The sequence below is a fragment of the Dipodomys spectabilis genome, unplaced genomic scaffold (genome assembly GCF_019054845.1).
Source record: "Dipodomys spectabilis isolate Male_0828 unplaced genomic scaffold, ASM1905484v1 ptg000108l, whole genome shotgun sequence".
NCBI classification, from domain to species: domain Eukaryota; kingdom Metazoa; phylum Chordata; class Mammalia; order Rodentia; family Heteromyidae; genus Dipodomys; species Dipodomys spectabilis.
This window is the reverse complement of record NW_024870785.1, coordinates 20,791,137-20,806,630: the sequence shown is the minus strand read 5'-3', so window position 1 is coordinate 20,806,630 and position 15,494 is coordinate 20,791,137. Positions and strand designations below refer to the sequence as shown.

The following is a 15,494-nucleotide window of genomic DNA, read 5'->3' as shown; positions in this document are numbered from 1 at the left end:
CCCCATGACTGATACAAACAAATAGAATCTCAAGCCAGGTGCAGGTGGCTCACACCTGAATCCTATCTACTCTGGAGGCTGAGATCTGAGGATCCCCAGTGTGAAAGCAGCCAGGCAGTCTGTGTGACTCTGTCTCTAGTTAATCACCAAACAGCCAGATGTGGTGTGATGGCTGTAGTGGTAGGGCACTAATCTTGAGCAAAAAAAGCTTAGGGACTGCACTTGGGCCTTGGGTTTAAGCCTCAGGACTGGCACCCCTCCAAATTTTTTTTCTTCAATACACTTTTTTTTTTTATTGTAAAGATACTATACAGAGGGTTATAGTTACATGAGTGAGGTAATGAGTACACTTCCTCTTGAACATTGTTACCCCCTCCATTGTTTTCCCCCTACCATCCCTTCCCTCCCTACCTTCCCCGAGGTTCTTTTTTTTTTATTGTGATTAAGTGATTACATAATTTCTGGAATTTCACAGTATTGTGGAATAATGATGCTCATTTAAAGTCACAAGTTCATTCTAACTTTCCTGGAGCAAATTGTCTATCATGGTCTATAACATATAACGGTGTTTACATGTTATACACCATACATGTGATCAGCAGCATGGGGATATTTAGTAGTGGTTCAACCAGATGAGTGGGAGTTCTTTGTTTCTTAAATCCTGTTAGTTTTGTCGTATCACCTAACATTTTGGATTTAGCATCTACTTATCAGGGAGACCATGTACCGTTTGTCTCTTCACTCTTGGCTTACCTCGCTCAACATGATTCCTTCTAGCTCCATCCATTTCCCTGCAAATTCAATACACTTTTTTTTTGTTGTTATTGGTGGGCTTGAACTCTGGGCTTGGGCGCTGCCCCTGCACTCCAGCTCAAGGCAAGCACTCTACCGCTTGAGTGACAGTATCAGTTCCGGTTTTCTAGTGGCTTATTGGAGATAAAAGTCTCACAGATTTTGCAGCCTGGGCTGGCTCTGAACTGAGATTCTCAGATTTCAGCCCCTGAAGTAGCTAAGATTACAAGCGTAAGACACAGGCCCCTGGCCTTATCTATAGTTTCTAAGTTGTGCAAGCAATGTTTCAAACTAAATAAGGTAACAGCTACACCAGTTTCCAAGGCTGAGGTGTCAGTAGTCTTATGTGGCCACACCCTTTCTTCTTTGTCATCTTTCTTTCCTAAACTGTAACAAGGACTCTAGGCATGCCTTTCACTGATTTTCTTTTTTTTTTTTTTTCCGGCCAGTCGTGGGGCCTGAACTCTGGGCCTGGGTGCTGTCCCTCAGCTCTTCAGCTCAAGGCTAGCGCTCTACCACTTGAGCCACAGTGTCACTTCTGGCTTTTTCTGCTTATGTGGTGCTGAGGAATCGAACCCAGGGCCTCATACATGCAAGGCAAGCACTCTACCACCGATACCTTCCCAGCCCTGATTTTCTTAAAGAGGGAGGAGGCACTGCTAATTGGGAAGGCCACTTGTTTTTATTAAACGCCACCCTTTTTGCAAATGCCAGACTTTTGTTTTTGTTGGCTGGTGATGAGATTTGAGCTGGGATTCTGGGTGCTGTCCCTGAGCTCTTTTGCTCAAAGCTAGGACTCTGCCACTTTGAGCCACAGCACCACTTTTGAGTGGTAACTGGAGACTGAGTCTTATGGACTTTTCTGCCACAGCTGGCTTTGAACTGTGATACTCAGATTCTGAGCAGCTATGATTACAAGCATGAGCCACCAATGCCCAGCTTGCCAGGCTTTTTCAATATATTTCATAGGAAAATTTACGGTTTTCTTGTGTGCTTGGACGCCGGGCCTCATTTCTCTCTCAGCTTTTCTGCTCAAGGCTGGCTATGGCTGTCTGACACCCTACCACTTGAATCACACCTCCAGTTCCAGCTTTTTGCTGGTTTTTTACTGATAAGTGTCATAGACTTTTCTGCCTAGGATATCTTCCAACTGTGATCTTTGGATCTCAAGCCTCCTGGATGGCTAAGATTATAGGCATGAGCCATTGGCATCTAAAAAAAAATTTCTTTGGATACAGTTCCTGAATCTGATCACAGACCACACTATCCAAACTGCTCAGTGTTAAGAGACATGGAATTATACAATTTCTATCAGTAACTTTTGTCAAAACATTCTGAAGCTTGAGTTATTGATGGAGCTATTTGTACAGTTCCACACTTTCAGTTGGGTCAAAGGGCCATGGGCAAGATGATTTCTTTGAAAAGAGAAAATGCCTGAGATGTACACATTTAATTCATGTAACTGACCCTGGCTTTCATTCCCCTTAGGAGTCAGATTCCTCTTCTTCCTCTTCCACATCTTCATCCACCACATGGCTCCTTGTGCTCAGCTGCAACGCAGTCTGGTTGATCGATGCTTCGTTGTCTACATGCATTAACATCTGTGAGTGAAAACATAGATGAGGAGGAATAATATTGGTCTCAAGACAGGAGATTCAGGCTAGGAGCTTTTTTTTTTTTTTTTTGGGGGGGGGGGGTCTAGTCACGGGGCCTGAACTCTGGGCCTGGGCGCTGTCCCTCAGCTCTTCAGCTCAAGGCTAGCACTCTACCACTTGAGCCACAGCGCCACTTCCGGCTTTTTTCTTTTTGCTTATGTGGTGCTGAGGAATCGAACCCAGGGCCTCATGCATGCAAGGCAAGTGCTCTACCACTGAGCCACCTTCCCAGCCCCTAGGCTAGGGGCTTTTAACTCAAAGCACAGCACTTGCCTAGCAAGCTAAAGGACCTGGCCCTAGGTTTTACCAGAATGTTAGGATTTACAAACATGGTTCTTCTAGAAAGCTCTAACAGAAGAATTACACATATTATCAAAAATGGGTCAATTGTCATATTTAGAAAAGATTTTACTGACTTCTTTGATGGCAAAACTTGTTAATTGAGAGATGAGAATTCAGACTCATCTTTTAGCACTGTTTTTTAGCTGAATTCATTTTTTTTGTTTTGTTGGTTGTGGAGCTTAAACTCTGGTTCTGGGCGCTGTCCCTGAGCCTCTTTGTGCTCAAGCTAGTGCTCTACCACTTGAGCCACTGTGCCACTTTCAGTTTTTGAGTGATTAATTGGAGATAACTATCTCACATGGACATTTCTGCCCAACCTGTCTTTAAACAGTGATCCTCAGATCACAGCCTCCTGAGTAGCTAGGATTATAGGTGTGAGCCACTAGCACTTGGCTAGCTGAATTTATTTTTTAAATTTAGAGAATAGTAATTTTTGTAATCATATGTATGTATGTGTGTATATATATTATATATGGCTTTATATATTGAATATAGTATACCCTTATACAAGTAGAAAAAATATTTAGTATTTCAAGACCAATTTGTGTCCAATACCAACTCAGATAGTAAACTGGGATAACTCCTTTTTTCCAAAGCTGACATCACAGTTAAAGTTTCACAAATTTCAAATTATATAAATGTACATAAAAACACCAGTAACAGCAATATGTCATTCAACAGTAACAGCAATGGCTTGCAGTTTCTGCTGTCATTTGACAAAATTCTAGACATTTGGCATACTCCAGTAAAAAAGAAAAAACAACAACAACAACATGAAGTTAGGCACAGTCCACTCATGTCTGTAAACCTATATATTCAGAAAGCTGAGATCTGAGTATCACAGTTGGAAGCCAACCTAGACAGAAAAATCCATGAGACTTTTATCTCCAATTAACTACTAAAAGAGCTGGAAGTGGAACAGTGGCTCAAATGGTAGAGCATTAGCCTTGATCAAAAGTTCAGGATTGTAACCCTTTTAAAATTATATAAAAAAACTTTAAGTAAAAATATCTCAGTGTACAGCAAGGTCCTATTATTGTTGTGGTACCTGGCACCACTGGGGGGGGGTGGGGGAGGTTATTACTGACATTTTTTTTTTTTTGTTGATGGTGGGGTTTGAACTCTGGGTTTGGGTGCTGTCCCTCAGCTCTTCAGCTCAAGGCGAGCGCTCTACACTTGAGCCACAGCGCCACTTCCGGTTTTCTAGTGGTTTATTGGAGATGAGAGTTTCACAGACTTTCCTGCCTGGGCTAGCTTTGAACCGTGAACCTCAGATCTCAGCCTCCTGAGTAGCTAGCATTACAGGCATGAGCCACCAGCGCCCAGCTGACATGTTTTTCTTTTTTTTGTTGGTCCTGAGGCCTGAACTCTGGGCCTGGGCACTGTCTCTGAGCTTCTTTTTGCTTAAGGCTAGCACTCTACCACTTGAGCCACACAGCACTACTTTAGGCTTTTTCTGTTTATGTGGTACTGAGGAATTGAGCCCAGGGTTTCATGTATGCTAGGCAAGCACTCTACCACTAAGCACATTACCAGCCCATTACTGACATTTGAACTGAGCCTTATGCTTGCTAGGTTTGCTTGTTCAGTTGGCACTCTTTATCACCTGAGTCTCACCTCCAACCAGGCTTTTTGCTGGTTAATTTGAGATGGGGTCTTGTAGACATTTTTGCCCAGGTGGCTTTGAACCTCAATACTCTAGGTCTCTAGCTCTGTTTTCTTTCGTGCTAGTGCAGGGACTTGAACTCAGGGCCAGGGCACTGTGTCTTAGCTTTTCCCCTCAAGGCTGGTGTTCTACCACATGAGCCACAGTTCTATTTCTGATTTTTTTTTGCCAGTTGTGGGGCCTGAATCCTGTGCCTGGATGCTGTCCCTCAGCTTTCAGCTCAAGGCTAGCATTCTACCACTTGGGCCACAGCGCCACTTCTAGCTTTTTCTGCTTCTGTGGTGCTAAAGAATCGAACCCAGGGCCTCATGCATGCAAGGCAAGCACTCTACCATTGAGCCACCTTCCTAGCCCATATTTCTGATTTTTTTTGATGGTTAATTGGAGATAAAGTCTTGGATTTTTTTTCCTGCCTGGGCCGCCTTCAAACCCAGGTCCTTAGATTTCAACCTCCTAAGTACTAGGATTACAGGTGTGAGCCACTAGAGCATAGCCACTTTTTTTTTTTTTAATTAACTCTGCAAGCATCACTTGGAAAGAAAACATTCTAGAGCAGCATCATTAAAGAGTTCTGTTAAACTTACATAGCATAAAGCTGGAATAAAATTCAACAGATTTATAATATAGTACATTTTCCTACATCTAGATTTCTATAGGATAAAATTTAAAAGGCATTGATTGATGCCACTTTTTCTAGCAGAAGACCAAAATATGGCAGGACACAGCTTTGTAAATGAAAATGTACTTTCAAGCTTGAAGCTAGTGGTTCATGCCTATAAACCTAGCTACTCAGGGGCTGGGAATATGTCTTAGTGGAAGAGTGCTTGCCTAGCATGCATGAAGCCCTGGGGTTCAATTCCTCAGTACCACATAACCAGAAAAAGGCAGAAGTGGTGCTGTGGCTCACGTGGTAGAGTGCTAGCCTTGAACAAAAGAAGTATAGGGACAGTGCCCAGACTGTGAGTTCAAGCCCTAGGACTGGCAACACACAGACACACAGACACACACACACACACACACACACCCCTAGCTACTCAGGAGGCTGAGATCTAAGGACCACAGTTTGAAGCCAGCATAGGCAGAACAGCCCAGCACTGGCACAAAACAGAAAGGAAAAACCACAGGGCCAGTTCTAATAGCTTATTAGACCTGAGTCCCACAGGTTTTCCTGCCTGGGCTGGCTTCAAACCATGATTCTCAGATCTCAACCTCCTAAAGCTAGGACTGCAGATGGAGCCACCAGCACTTGGCTTTGACCTCACTTATTTTTGAGTCTTACAGATTACTCACAAAGCAAGTTATTCCTAGGTAAATCTCGTCTCCCTAGGGTTCATCTGAGTGGCTGAGGTAGTAAAAGTATAACCAGTTTGGAGGAGGGTGGACTATTAACAACTGCATCATAGACTAACGTGGAGTAGCCGTCTTATTAAATTTGAAACTTGTTTGAACTTACATCATGTGACTGTTCAGGTACAGGATGAGAAGGTGGCATCTCATCCCCTCTTCTACAATTGATCATTGACTGGAGGGCCAGTTCTTCAACCTAGAAAAGAAGAGCTGAGGTCACTTTGCTAAGAGTACTTTGCCAGGCTACTGATGTAGACAAATTTCTGGCTGGCACCATGAAAAAGGATTGAAAGCTCTCATCTCTGTGTGAGGGAACTTTTCATTTTCCCTGACTTTTACAGAGAAGCAAAGACTCCAGCCCTTTTCCTTTGAACTGTACAGATCTTCCAACTAAGCCACAGGTTTCCAATTCCCCAGACCTAGCAATCTGGGAGGAAACACCACATGTGCCAATGAAAAGGTGATATTCTCTGGCTCCAAAAGACAGCTGAATTTCCTAGGTGTGAACCTGATTACTCAGTAGAGAAAGTGAAAGCAGAAAGAAGAGAAAATGGCAGAGGCAACAGGGTATTAGGGGGGTGAGGTCTCATCAACACATAATCATTAGATAATTGTAGAAGTTACAATATGTTGCGGTGCAAATCACTGTAGGCTATTACAACTGCCTTAATGAAAACTGATTATTTTTGCTACGTCTCAAGTGCTTATAAACCCTTTTCTGTTTACAAAGGGCTTTTGGTAACTCTGGTGTCATTTGGACTTAAAAGAGGTGGTCAGGATCATCTCCCGGGGACGGAGTGACCCCAGGGGGTAACCCAGGCCTTCCTCCTCGACCAGCCCTGAGAATGCCAGAAATGCCAGTCTCTGGAACACGTTCCTCTCCCCGCCCTGGGTTATTCCAGTGCATGGTGGGGAGATCTGCAGAATCCCTTCTAGCTTTCCGATATTAGGTGCCTATGCAAACTAGAAGAGAGTGGCTCAGGAGCAGGAGGGCGGGCAGGGAGCAGGTCTAGGCTGACCTGCGGGAGGGCCCTAGGCTTGCACGCGGGCAGGGCTCGCGGGGAGGAACTGTACTTGTCAGAGACTCCTGGGTCAGCCCAGAGCTGCAGGATGGAGGCTCTGAGCGGAGCGGGAAAACAATCGCGGAGCAAGTTCCCCGGGAGATTCAGCTCCAACGAGTTCGAAGGACGCCAGGTCCGCGGCACTAGGCCAAGTGAAGGCCAGAAGCCCCGGCGGCGTGCAGCGGCCGGCGCACGGGGCTGGGCTCACCTTGAGGCGGTTCAGCTGGTCGTGAAGGGCGGCCTTTAACCGAAGCAGCGTCTCCTCTTCCTTGCGCAGCTCCTGGAGGCGGCTAAGCATGGCCGCTGTTTAGAAACCCCGCCGGCTTCCCGTGGTCGCTCGGCGATGACGCCATAGGCGGGCGCCGGAAGCGCACCGGCCCAGCAGCCATTTTGGAAGGGACTTTGACTGTGCGCGCTATTATCTAAAGACAGGAGATCATCGTTAACGGATCAAAACGTTTTAAGACCTCTACGCTTCAAGAAGCGCCCAAATGCACACGGAACACGACGCTAGAGCCGTCTCCGGTTTGTTTTTCTTTCCCCCGACACCGTTTCCCCAGCGAAGCTAGCCAACTCCTGTGACTCGTGAGCGATTGCAGCTCACTTCCGGCGTGCCGGCGTCACCCGCCGGCGCTCGTCCGACGACGGGAGCGCACCGCCACCCCAGTTCCGGCTTTGAACTGCCGCTTTCTTCCGCCTCCGGAAGGATGGGCTGAGAGGCGGGACTTCACTGCGCGAAAGCACTGGGTGGCGGAGCACAGAGCACCACCTAAAGGGAAAGAGCCAAGCTGGACCCCAAATTCTGGGTCACAGAAATAACAAGAAATTGAGTAAATGGCCAGGCACCGGTGGTCACGCCAGTAATCCTACTCTGGAGGCTGAGATGTGAGGATCGTAGTTCAAAGCCAGCCTGGCCAGGAAAAGTCCATGAGACTCAGATCTTAATCACCAGAAAGCCAGAAGTGGCACTGTGGTTCATGTGGTAGAGCTAGCTTTGAGCTTAAGAATTCAAGACCCACAACCAAACAACAAAAAAAGTAAATGTGGCTTTACACTGGGAACACTTTTTTTTTTTTTTTTTAACAGTAGAAATTGTCCCTAAGGCTGATCTATTTTATTTTTTGTTTATTTTTATTTTTGCTTATGTGGTGCTGAGGAATCGAACCCAGGGCCTCTAGCATGCAAGGCAAGCACTCTACCACTGAGCCAACTTCCCAGCCCCGGGAACACTTTTTTGTACCAAGTTGGCTCTGGAAACACCAGGGTGCCATCTAGCCAAGGAAAGCTAATGGATAGGGAGAAGTTGTGAATAGTTCACGTATCCAGCAGGCAAAACTGATTTGTAGGCAACTCCAAAATGCTATCTTGTGAGGCCCCCTCACTTCCTTTGAGGGAGGGGGACACACACACAAAAGAAGTGCCTGATGGATTTCATATTTTAACTATAGGGATGGGAATGTGGCTTAGTGGTAGAGTGCTTGTCTAGCATGCACAAAACCCTGGGTTCGGGCTGGGAAGGTGGCTCAGTGGTAGAGCACTCACTGAGGCCCTGGGTTCGATTCCTCAGCACCACATAAGCAGAAAAAAAAAAGCCAGATGTGGCACTGTGGCTCAATGGTAGAGCGCTAGCCTTGAGGTGAAGAGCTGAGGGACAGTGCCCAGGCCCAGAGTTCAGGCCCCACAAAAACAACAACAAAAAAACACAAAACCCTGGGTTCCATACCTGTTATCACATCAACAGAAGCAATATGTCTCAAGTGGTATTTGTATGTTGGCCTTGAACAAAATAAACTCAGGGACAGCTCCTAGGCCCTGAAAATTCAATTCCCAGGACTGGCAGCAACAAAAAATAAAAAGTAGTAATAAAAACCAGTAGAGCATAAATCCATGCTCCATTTAACACCAAACTGTAATATAGGGGGAAATTAAAGACTAGAATTAGGAAGAGGTATTAAATTGTAAGGAAAATTCACAACACACCCAAATGATGTTTCTCACTGCATCTTTGATCTGGTCTTTATTCAACTAAGCTGTCCCATATCATGACCTTTATATAATTAAACAGATTGTAATAGTTTATGCAGCAGGCTTCTTCTCTTCTGTGGTAGCTTTCTTTTCAGTCGTTGGTTTCTTTTCAGCTGGTTTCTTGGTAGCAGCTGCCTTTTTCCCCACAGGCTGCTTCTGTTTTTTAACATCAGCAGCCTTCTTTCCTTTCTTACTCACCGCGGGCTTCTTCTCTCCAGCCCTCTTTTCTGCAGCGGCCTTCTCATCTAATTTGGCTGCCAAAGCTGCTGCTTTCTTCACTCGGATTTTGTGCTGCAACAGATTAGCCAGAAAAGTTTAAGAATCTTTAAAAACTAAAACACAAACTAGCCTTGCTATATCACTAGAAGCAATGTATCACTTACATTTCTTGCCTGGCGAAGAATGGTGTTTCGGCGCATGGTCTTTGCGTATGGGTTCAGTTTCAACATGATTCTCAGGTTTTTCAGTGGGTTCTTCTTCAGGACTCTGCGAATAATCTTCTTGCTATAAAATCAGACAAGTTTATCAACATTTTATGTACATTATGTATATGCTTAAAGAACTAAGTTTCAAGTGTGAGAATTAGGTAAATCAACATCAACTTTACCGTGGTGCTCTGAGGGCTCTTTGGATCTCCGGGCTTTTCAAGATTCTGCTGAGGTCTGTATTCAACATCTTGTGCATAGGAAGGCTGAATGAAAAAGATTGAGAACAGATGCCTAAATTTTCATGAAAGTAAGTATCAAGTATTTAGTCTTTGACCAGCTTATTCTCTGGAACTCAATTTCTATCACATTATCATTTCTAATAACAAGGATCTACACTTAAGTGTGTTGTTTTGCAAATAAGAGAATGAAGTTATTCTTTTTAGTGAACAAATGAAACTCACTTATAGTTACTCTTGAGGGAGGCAGCTTTACGCCAAGTGCCGTACAATTCATCCAACTTCCGGAAAGCACTTTCAGTCCAAATGCAGAAACGTCCCACATGACCACCAGGAGCAAGTTTTAAAATGTTCAGTTTGCTGACATTAAGCAAAGTAATTCCTTTTAAACAAAAAGAAGAATTAGGAGCCCTGTATTTCCACACAATAGAAATTTCTAGTTTATCATGCTATACTAAAGATCTCAGAACCAGTTAGCCAGGAATCAGAACTTCCACAAAATCATGCATTTCAGAAACACGGACCATGAAGTGGAATCTCATCATAGTGAAAGCTGAGCAAGCTAGCATGGAATAGGTGGTAATCAAAATATACCACAAGGATTACCAGGGATGTTTCTGAAGGCCTTGATGATTCCATTGTCTTCATTATAGATGATGCAGGGGCCCTTGCGCTGGATCCGCCTGCGGTTTCTCATTTTGCCCTTGCCAGCTCTCATTCGCTGAGAGGCATAGACCTACAGAGTGAACCGTTTTAGGAATTGCAAAGTCTCTTCAACAAATTGGCAATTAAAAACACATTTCAACTTTATGCATATTCTTAATGACATGCCTTTGTCATTCCCTAAATAAGACAATAACTATTTACATACCACCCACACAGTATAATCTAGCAATGTATTGTAGATTATATTCAATTGCCTCATTTTATCTTGGATACATGAGCAATTGAGGATCTTATGAGGGACTTGTAACCAATGCAAAATACTTCTCTTGATGGTTACAATGTATACTGTATGTACTTATCAAGGAGGACGTTGCAAATGTGCATATTAAACCTACCTTCTTGATGTCATTCCAGGCTTTCAGTTTCTTAAGAAGCAAAACAGCCTCCTTGGTCTTCTTGTAACCCTCAACTTTATCTTCGACCACCAAAGGAAGTTCAGGTACTTCCTCAATTCGATGACCTGACAAAAGCCAATCCAACACTAGTTATTCTGCTAAAAACTTTATACATACATTCTACCAAAGCAAAATGGCTAGAAATCTGCCAAGATCAGAATTTCCACAAATATCATGTGTTTCAGAAACACGGACCAATTAAGTGGAATCTCATCATTTTGGCCAGTATGCAGGCAATTATGAACAAGGTTTAGAAAAAATAGTGTTTTGTACCAACACTATAAGAAATATTATAGCCAGGTGCTGGTGGCTCACTCTACTTGGGAGGCTGACATCTAAGGCCCATGGTTCAAAGCCAACCTGGGCAGCAAAATGGGTGAGGTGCCATTCTCCAATAAACTACTCACAAAAAGCCTTTAGCAAAAGGTCAGGGAGAGAGCCCATGCCCACAGTTCAAGCCACAAAACTGGCAAAAATAACTATTACAAACCTTTAGACATGACCAATGCTGGTAAGGCTGAGGCGGCCAGGGCAGAACAGATGGCATATCGCTTCTGGGTTGTGTTCACTCTACGGTGCCAACGACGCCAGGTTTTGGTTGGTGCAAACATGCGACCTCCTCGACACATCTATTTACTGAGTTAAGAACTACAGGCAAGGAATTTGACTTAGTGGTAGAGTGCTTATCTAGCACACATGAAACCCTGGGTCAGATTCCTCAGTACCATGTAAACAGAAAAGGCTGGAAGTGGCGCTGTGGTTATGGCAGAATTCAAGCCTTGAGCAAAAGCAGCGCAGGGACAGTGTCCAGGCCAAGTTCAAGCCTCATGAGTGGCAAAAAAACAGAACTACTGTACACTGTGGTATAGTTCTGGCTCATGTAGTAGTGACGGCCTCAAGCTAAAAGCCAAGTGAGTGTGGGAGTCAGTCAAGTCTGGTACTGTCATAATAAAAATGGTTCTCTCTGATTTTGGAAATAAAGTTATGCCTTGCTCAGTAACAATTTTCGTCAACCTTCTGAACCAGCTTACTGACAGCAGGCAACTGTCGCCAAGAACAGAGTAAGACGCAAATTACGACATCATTGCAGGCAAACATGTAAAATGAAGCCTTTTCTCTAGGAGACTAAAGAGAATGTCTTAATCCCATTCGTCTACAGCAATGTTTACTAGGTGTACTTTGGATCTAAATTTGCTTCAAAATACATTAATATGAATAAAGCAGATCCAGCCTGGTAAGTTCCATAGAAAGGTGATCAATGTTCATAGTGAAACAAAGGATACATTTCCAAAGGCACCCTGGCCAGAACGGTGGGTACCACCACCTCGAACTCTGGGAATACGAGCTACGGCTCTGCCTGTACCCCAAGACTCAGCACTGGTCTGATGACCTAAAATTGGGAAGAAATAGATACGTTTTAGCTACTTAAATTACACTAACCTATGACTTACTACACATGGTAACAACCAGCGTCAGAATATCCAAAAAAATCATGTGGTTCAGAAACACGGACCAATGGAGTGGAATTTCATCACTACTGTAATGAAGCTCAACAGTACCAATCCATAGGGGAAATAGGAACAAATCCATACCTGCTAATTCACTAACAGCATAAGGCTGCCTGTTGTTTTTACGCAAATTGGTATGAACAAAGTTCACAATATCTGGTCGAATAGGAGCCTTGAACACAGCGGGTAAAGTGACATTTTTGCCAGATGACTCCCCCTTTTCGGAGTACACTGATATCAGGGGACGAGCACACGCCTTGAGGAGGGAAAAAAAAAAAAAAGACATTACTTCTTTGATCTCCCATACAAGTACACTCGACTGTCCCTTGATGACTGCCTTAAGTTCTCACCCTTAAAGCTCGACTTACCATGATTCTTCTCATCTCCTTCAGGTCACTCTAGTCAGCTGAATGCCTAGAAGTCCCTATAGCTACTTACTGTAACGCAACGTCAACTACCTTTGGTCCAATTCAACTTTGATCACTGCATAAGGATAACTACATCTTATTCTGTTCCTGTCTTCCAGGCCCAGGCAGTAAGTCATCCTATGTATCATAAAGTCACACCGAGTTAGCTGACAGAGTCAGACACTTAAGAGACAGAGAGCAGGAAAACTAATCTAAGCAAATACAACAACCAGAAAGCACTTTTATTTAAAATCCAAAGTCGAATAAAGATAAACACTCAACAACAACAATGCAAACATTCTTTCCCCTTTATCAAACCCCTCCCATAAATGAAGGAAATATACCTTACTGGGCAGCACGTGAAGCTACAGGCCCCAAGTAAGACTGGCCTTCAGCCTCCCGCCCCTAGCTGCGTGTCCAGGCTGCCTGTGGGTTCCATTCCTAGTAAGAACCCAAGTCCTCTAAGATTCCCAGACAAGGCAGGATCCTACAATTCCTCAGAGCCGCGCCGCGCGCTCCCGGGGCGCTTCCGGGCGCGTCCGGTGCCGGGACTCACACGTTGCCTCTAAAATGGCTGCCGGGCTGCCGCACACCCCGACTGCCCAGCAGGAACAGACGCCTTCAGGCCTCATCTTCTCCCCACTCCTGTCCCTATAGCTTTTAGGTCAAGTCTCTGCCCTTCCCTACGAACCCCAGGACTGGACGAAAAGGCCCAGCGAAGGTAGACCTCCACTCACCATGGCGGGGAGAGGAGAAGGCCACGCTCCTCTCGACCCGGCGGCTCCTACAGGAAAAGGAAGTGCCTACCACTCCCACTCTATATGTAACCCTCAGCCCGCCCCCCACACCCTGCCCCGCCTCGGAACCAACACGGAGACCCCAAAACACCTATGCACCACACCCAAAAAATCCAGAAGCGTCCCATTTATGTAAGTGCATGAGAGTATCTCTTTATTTACTTTCCAAAGTTAATCATGAGGCTTAGAGAGAGAGGGACTACTTGTGGCGGATCGATCCGTAGGAGGGCGTGGCCAACCCTCAGGAGCCGAGTGGATCCTTTTCTAACTCACAAGTACGCCGGGTTTCTTCTTTCAGCTCGTTTCTCACGGGCAGAGTGGAAGAGGGGTCAGACTAGGAAATAACACTGAAGTGATGAAGACAACGACTTTCTAAAGACACGGGCCGACACCCGGACCGTGGTGTGAAAGTAGTTCCGGCGGGGCGGGGTCGCGGCCTCTGTCCGCGGCGGCTCTGGCGCCAAGTTCGGTTTGGCGGCTCCGGACCGGAGTGAGGCCGGGGTCGCCATGTGGGCCGGGAGGAACCGAGCGGCCCGGGACTTTTACACCCGCCTTCTGCAGTGAGTCGCACTCTTACTGTCGATCCCGGGGTCCTTGGGATAGCGCTTCTCCCTGTGGGCATCCGCAGCCCGTCCCTCCAGGTCTTTTGCCAGGCTCGAGGCGGGCTCGCTGCTCGGGTGCGGGTTGAGGCCTATCCAGAAAAACAGAAGCACCCTAGGTTTTCATAGAGGTGAAAGGTGGCTCATCCCGCAGACGCGCACACCCGTGGAGCGGAGGCAGCCCCCAGGATGGAGGCGCGCTTCCCCTGTGTATTCATTTGTCTTTGGCTGACGATCATCGTTTGTAATGGTGATGAGATGGGCATGAGGGTTTAAAGGGGATGGGGGGGGGGTTATTCTGTTAAGTTCTGCATTCTAGGTAAAAATCGAGCTCAGTGGTTCTCAAGTTTGAGCGTGCTTCAGCCTCACCTGAAAGCTGTCAAATCCCAGAGTGCTGGACTCCACCTCCAGGGGGTTCTGATTTGGTGGGTTCGCAGAATTGTCCTATCTGATTCAAGATAGAAACTATGCTGTTGAGACGTCGCAGGTGAAGCACTACAGATGGGAAGCCTGTTATTTTCTAAATGGCACGTGTGTGCGTGTGTGTGTGTGTGTGTACCAGTGTGCCAGTCCAGGGCTTGAACTCAGGGCCTGGGTGCTGTCCCTGACATAACATACATACATACATTTGTTTATCTATTTTTGTTCACGTGCTCTTCCTCTTGAGCTACAGCTCTACTTATAGCTTTTTGGTAGTTAATTGGAAATAAGAGTTTGAAGGACTTTTCCTGCCCAGGTAATTTTCTTCTACCGGAGATCCTCAGGTCTCAGCTTCCTGAATAGGGTTACAAACACTGCCAAACTAAATGCCTCAATTTTTCATTGTCGCTTTTTTCTTCATTTTTTTTTTTAAAGAAACAATGTCTTTGCAGCCTATAGGCCTCTATCTAGTTGTTTTTAACTGCTACATAGCATTCTATGATTGTTTTATGTTTTCTTTAGCCCCCCCCATTGATACAAGTGAATACTTACCTATTTTGTAAGTGTTATTAGTCTTTGTCTCCACCTGTAAGCACCAAGTTTCTTTTACTTCTCATATTGTATCCTTCAGTGTCTGTGTATCCAGTTGCCTACTGAAAAAGTTTTACATGGAATCTCAAAGTCACAAGAGTGGCATACTCTTTCCTTCCTAAATTGATATTTTACTGCTGAATTCTGTCTTTGAGTTAAGAGTTCTAAATTTGAAGCTGAATTCCAGTGGCTTATGCTTATAATCCTAGCTACTGAGGAAGCTAAGATCTGAGGATCTCGGTTCAAAACAAACTGGGTAGAAAAGTCCTACCAGTGAAAGTCAGAAGCAGAGGTGTGGCTCAAGGGTAGAGTGCTAGCCTTGAGTGAAAAAGCTAAGTGACAGTGTCCAGGCCTATAGTGAGTTTATTTTTTTTTTTATTTTACTTATTTTTTGGGTCCGGTCGTGGGTGCCTGAACTCTAGGCCTGGGCGCTGTCCCTCAGCTCTTCAGCTCAAGGCTAGCGCTCTACCACTTGAGCCACAGTGCCACTTCCGGCTTT

At 45.1% G+C, this 15,494-nt stretch overlaps 3 protein-coding genes and 4 non-coding genes across 9 annotated transcripts in view; 1 reads left to right on the top strand and 6 right to left on the bottom strand.

Moving 5' to 3' along the window:
* Window positions 1–2,068: 2,068 nt before the first annotated feature.
* Snapc5 (small nuclear RNA activating complex polypeptide 5) lies at window positions 2,069–7,250 on the bottom strand. The gene is made up of 3 exons (XM_042687823.1): window positions 7,072–7,250; window positions 5,909–5,998; window positions 2,069–2,393 (listed from the first exon to the last, which is right to left on the bottom strand). The coding sequence occupies exons 1-3, from the start codon at window positions 7,159–7,161 to the stop codon at window positions 2,277–2,279; spliced, it is 297 nt and encodes a 98-aa protein (XP_042543757.1). The 5' UTR covers window positions 7,162–7,250; the 3' UTR covers window positions 2,069–2,276.
* A 1,598-nt stretch (window positions 7,251–8,848) lies between these two features.
* Rpl4 (ribosomal protein L4) lies at window positions 8,849–13,894 on the bottom strand. The gene is made up of 11 exons (XM_042687845.1): window positions 13,772–13,894; window positions 13,326–13,391; window positions 12,266–12,437; window positions 11,957–12,063; window positions 11,164–11,302; window positions 10,614–10,738; window positions 10,159–10,288; window positions 9,778–9,934; window positions 9,496–9,579; window positions 9,272–9,392; window positions 8,849–9,179 (listed from the first exon to the last, which is right to left on the bottom strand). Exons 1-11 carry the CDS (start codon window positions 13,892–13,894, stop codon window positions 8,940–8,942), a joined length of 1,464 nt encoding a protein of 487 aa, XP_042543779.1. The 3' UTR covers window positions 8,849–8,939.
* Window positions 10,033–10,102, bottom strand: LOC122114732. The gene has a single exon (XR_006148619.1). It is a non-coding gene; the product is annotated as a small nucleolar RNA SNORD18 (small nucleolar RNA).
* Window positions 10,824–10,895, bottom strand: LOC122114730. The gene has a single exon (XR_006148618.1). It is a non-coding gene; the product is annotated as a small nucleolar RNA SNORD18 (small nucleolar RNA).
* Window positions 11,664–11,762, bottom strand: LOC122114736. Its single transcript, XR_006148622.1, has one exon. It is a non-coding gene; the product is annotated as a small nucleolar RNA SNORD16 (small nucleolar RNA).
* Window positions 12,142–12,213, bottom strand: LOC122114734. The gene has a single exon (XR_006148620.1). It is a non-coding gene; the product is annotated as a small nucleolar RNA SNORD18 (small nucleolar RNA).
* Zwilch (zwilch kinetochore protein) overlaps window positions 13,736–15,494 on the top strand; it is a 41,579-nt gene continuing 39,820 nt past the window's right edge. For 2 of the 3 annotated variants that reach the window (XM_042687401.1, XM_042687400.1), the window contains exon 1: window positions 13,737–13,945. In XM_042687401.1, coding sequence (XP_042543335.1) covers window positions 13,893–13,945 — 53 coding nt within the window. In that variant the 5' untranslated portion in view covers window positions 13,737–13,892. Of the gene's footprint in view, window positions 13,946–15,494 lie in introns of all 3 variants that reach the window. The other variant, XM_042687402.1, reaches the window with a different exon arrangement.

Bases quoted from the DNA above. Each gene is read 5' to 3' on its own strand.
- Snapc5 (XM_042687823.1), bottom strand. From the start codon at position 7,161: ATGCTTAGCCGCCTCCAGGAGCTGCGCAAGGAAGAGGAGACGCTGCTT. The intron at 5,999-7,071 runs GTGAGCCCAGCC...CTTCTTTTCTAG, and splicing joins ACCAGCTGAACCGCCTCAAG to GTTGAAGAACTGGCCCTCCA. The intron at 2,394-5,908 runs GTAAGTTCAAAC...TTTCACTCACAG, and splicing joins TACCTGAACAGTCACATGAT to ATGTTAATGCATGTAGACAA.
- Rpl4 (XM_042687845.1), bottom strand. From the start codon at position 13,894: ATGGCGACCCCGGCCTCACTCCGGTCCGGAGCCGCCAAACCGAACTTG. The intron at 12,438-13,325 runs GTGAGTGGAGGT...TCCCTCCTCAAG, and splicing joins CTTCTCCTCTCCCCGCCATG to GCGTGTGCTCGTCCCCTGAT. The intron at 10,739-11,163 runs GTTTGTAATAGT...GGCTTTTGTCAG, and splicing joins AGCATTGGTCATGTCTAAAG to GTCATCGAATTGAGGAAGTA.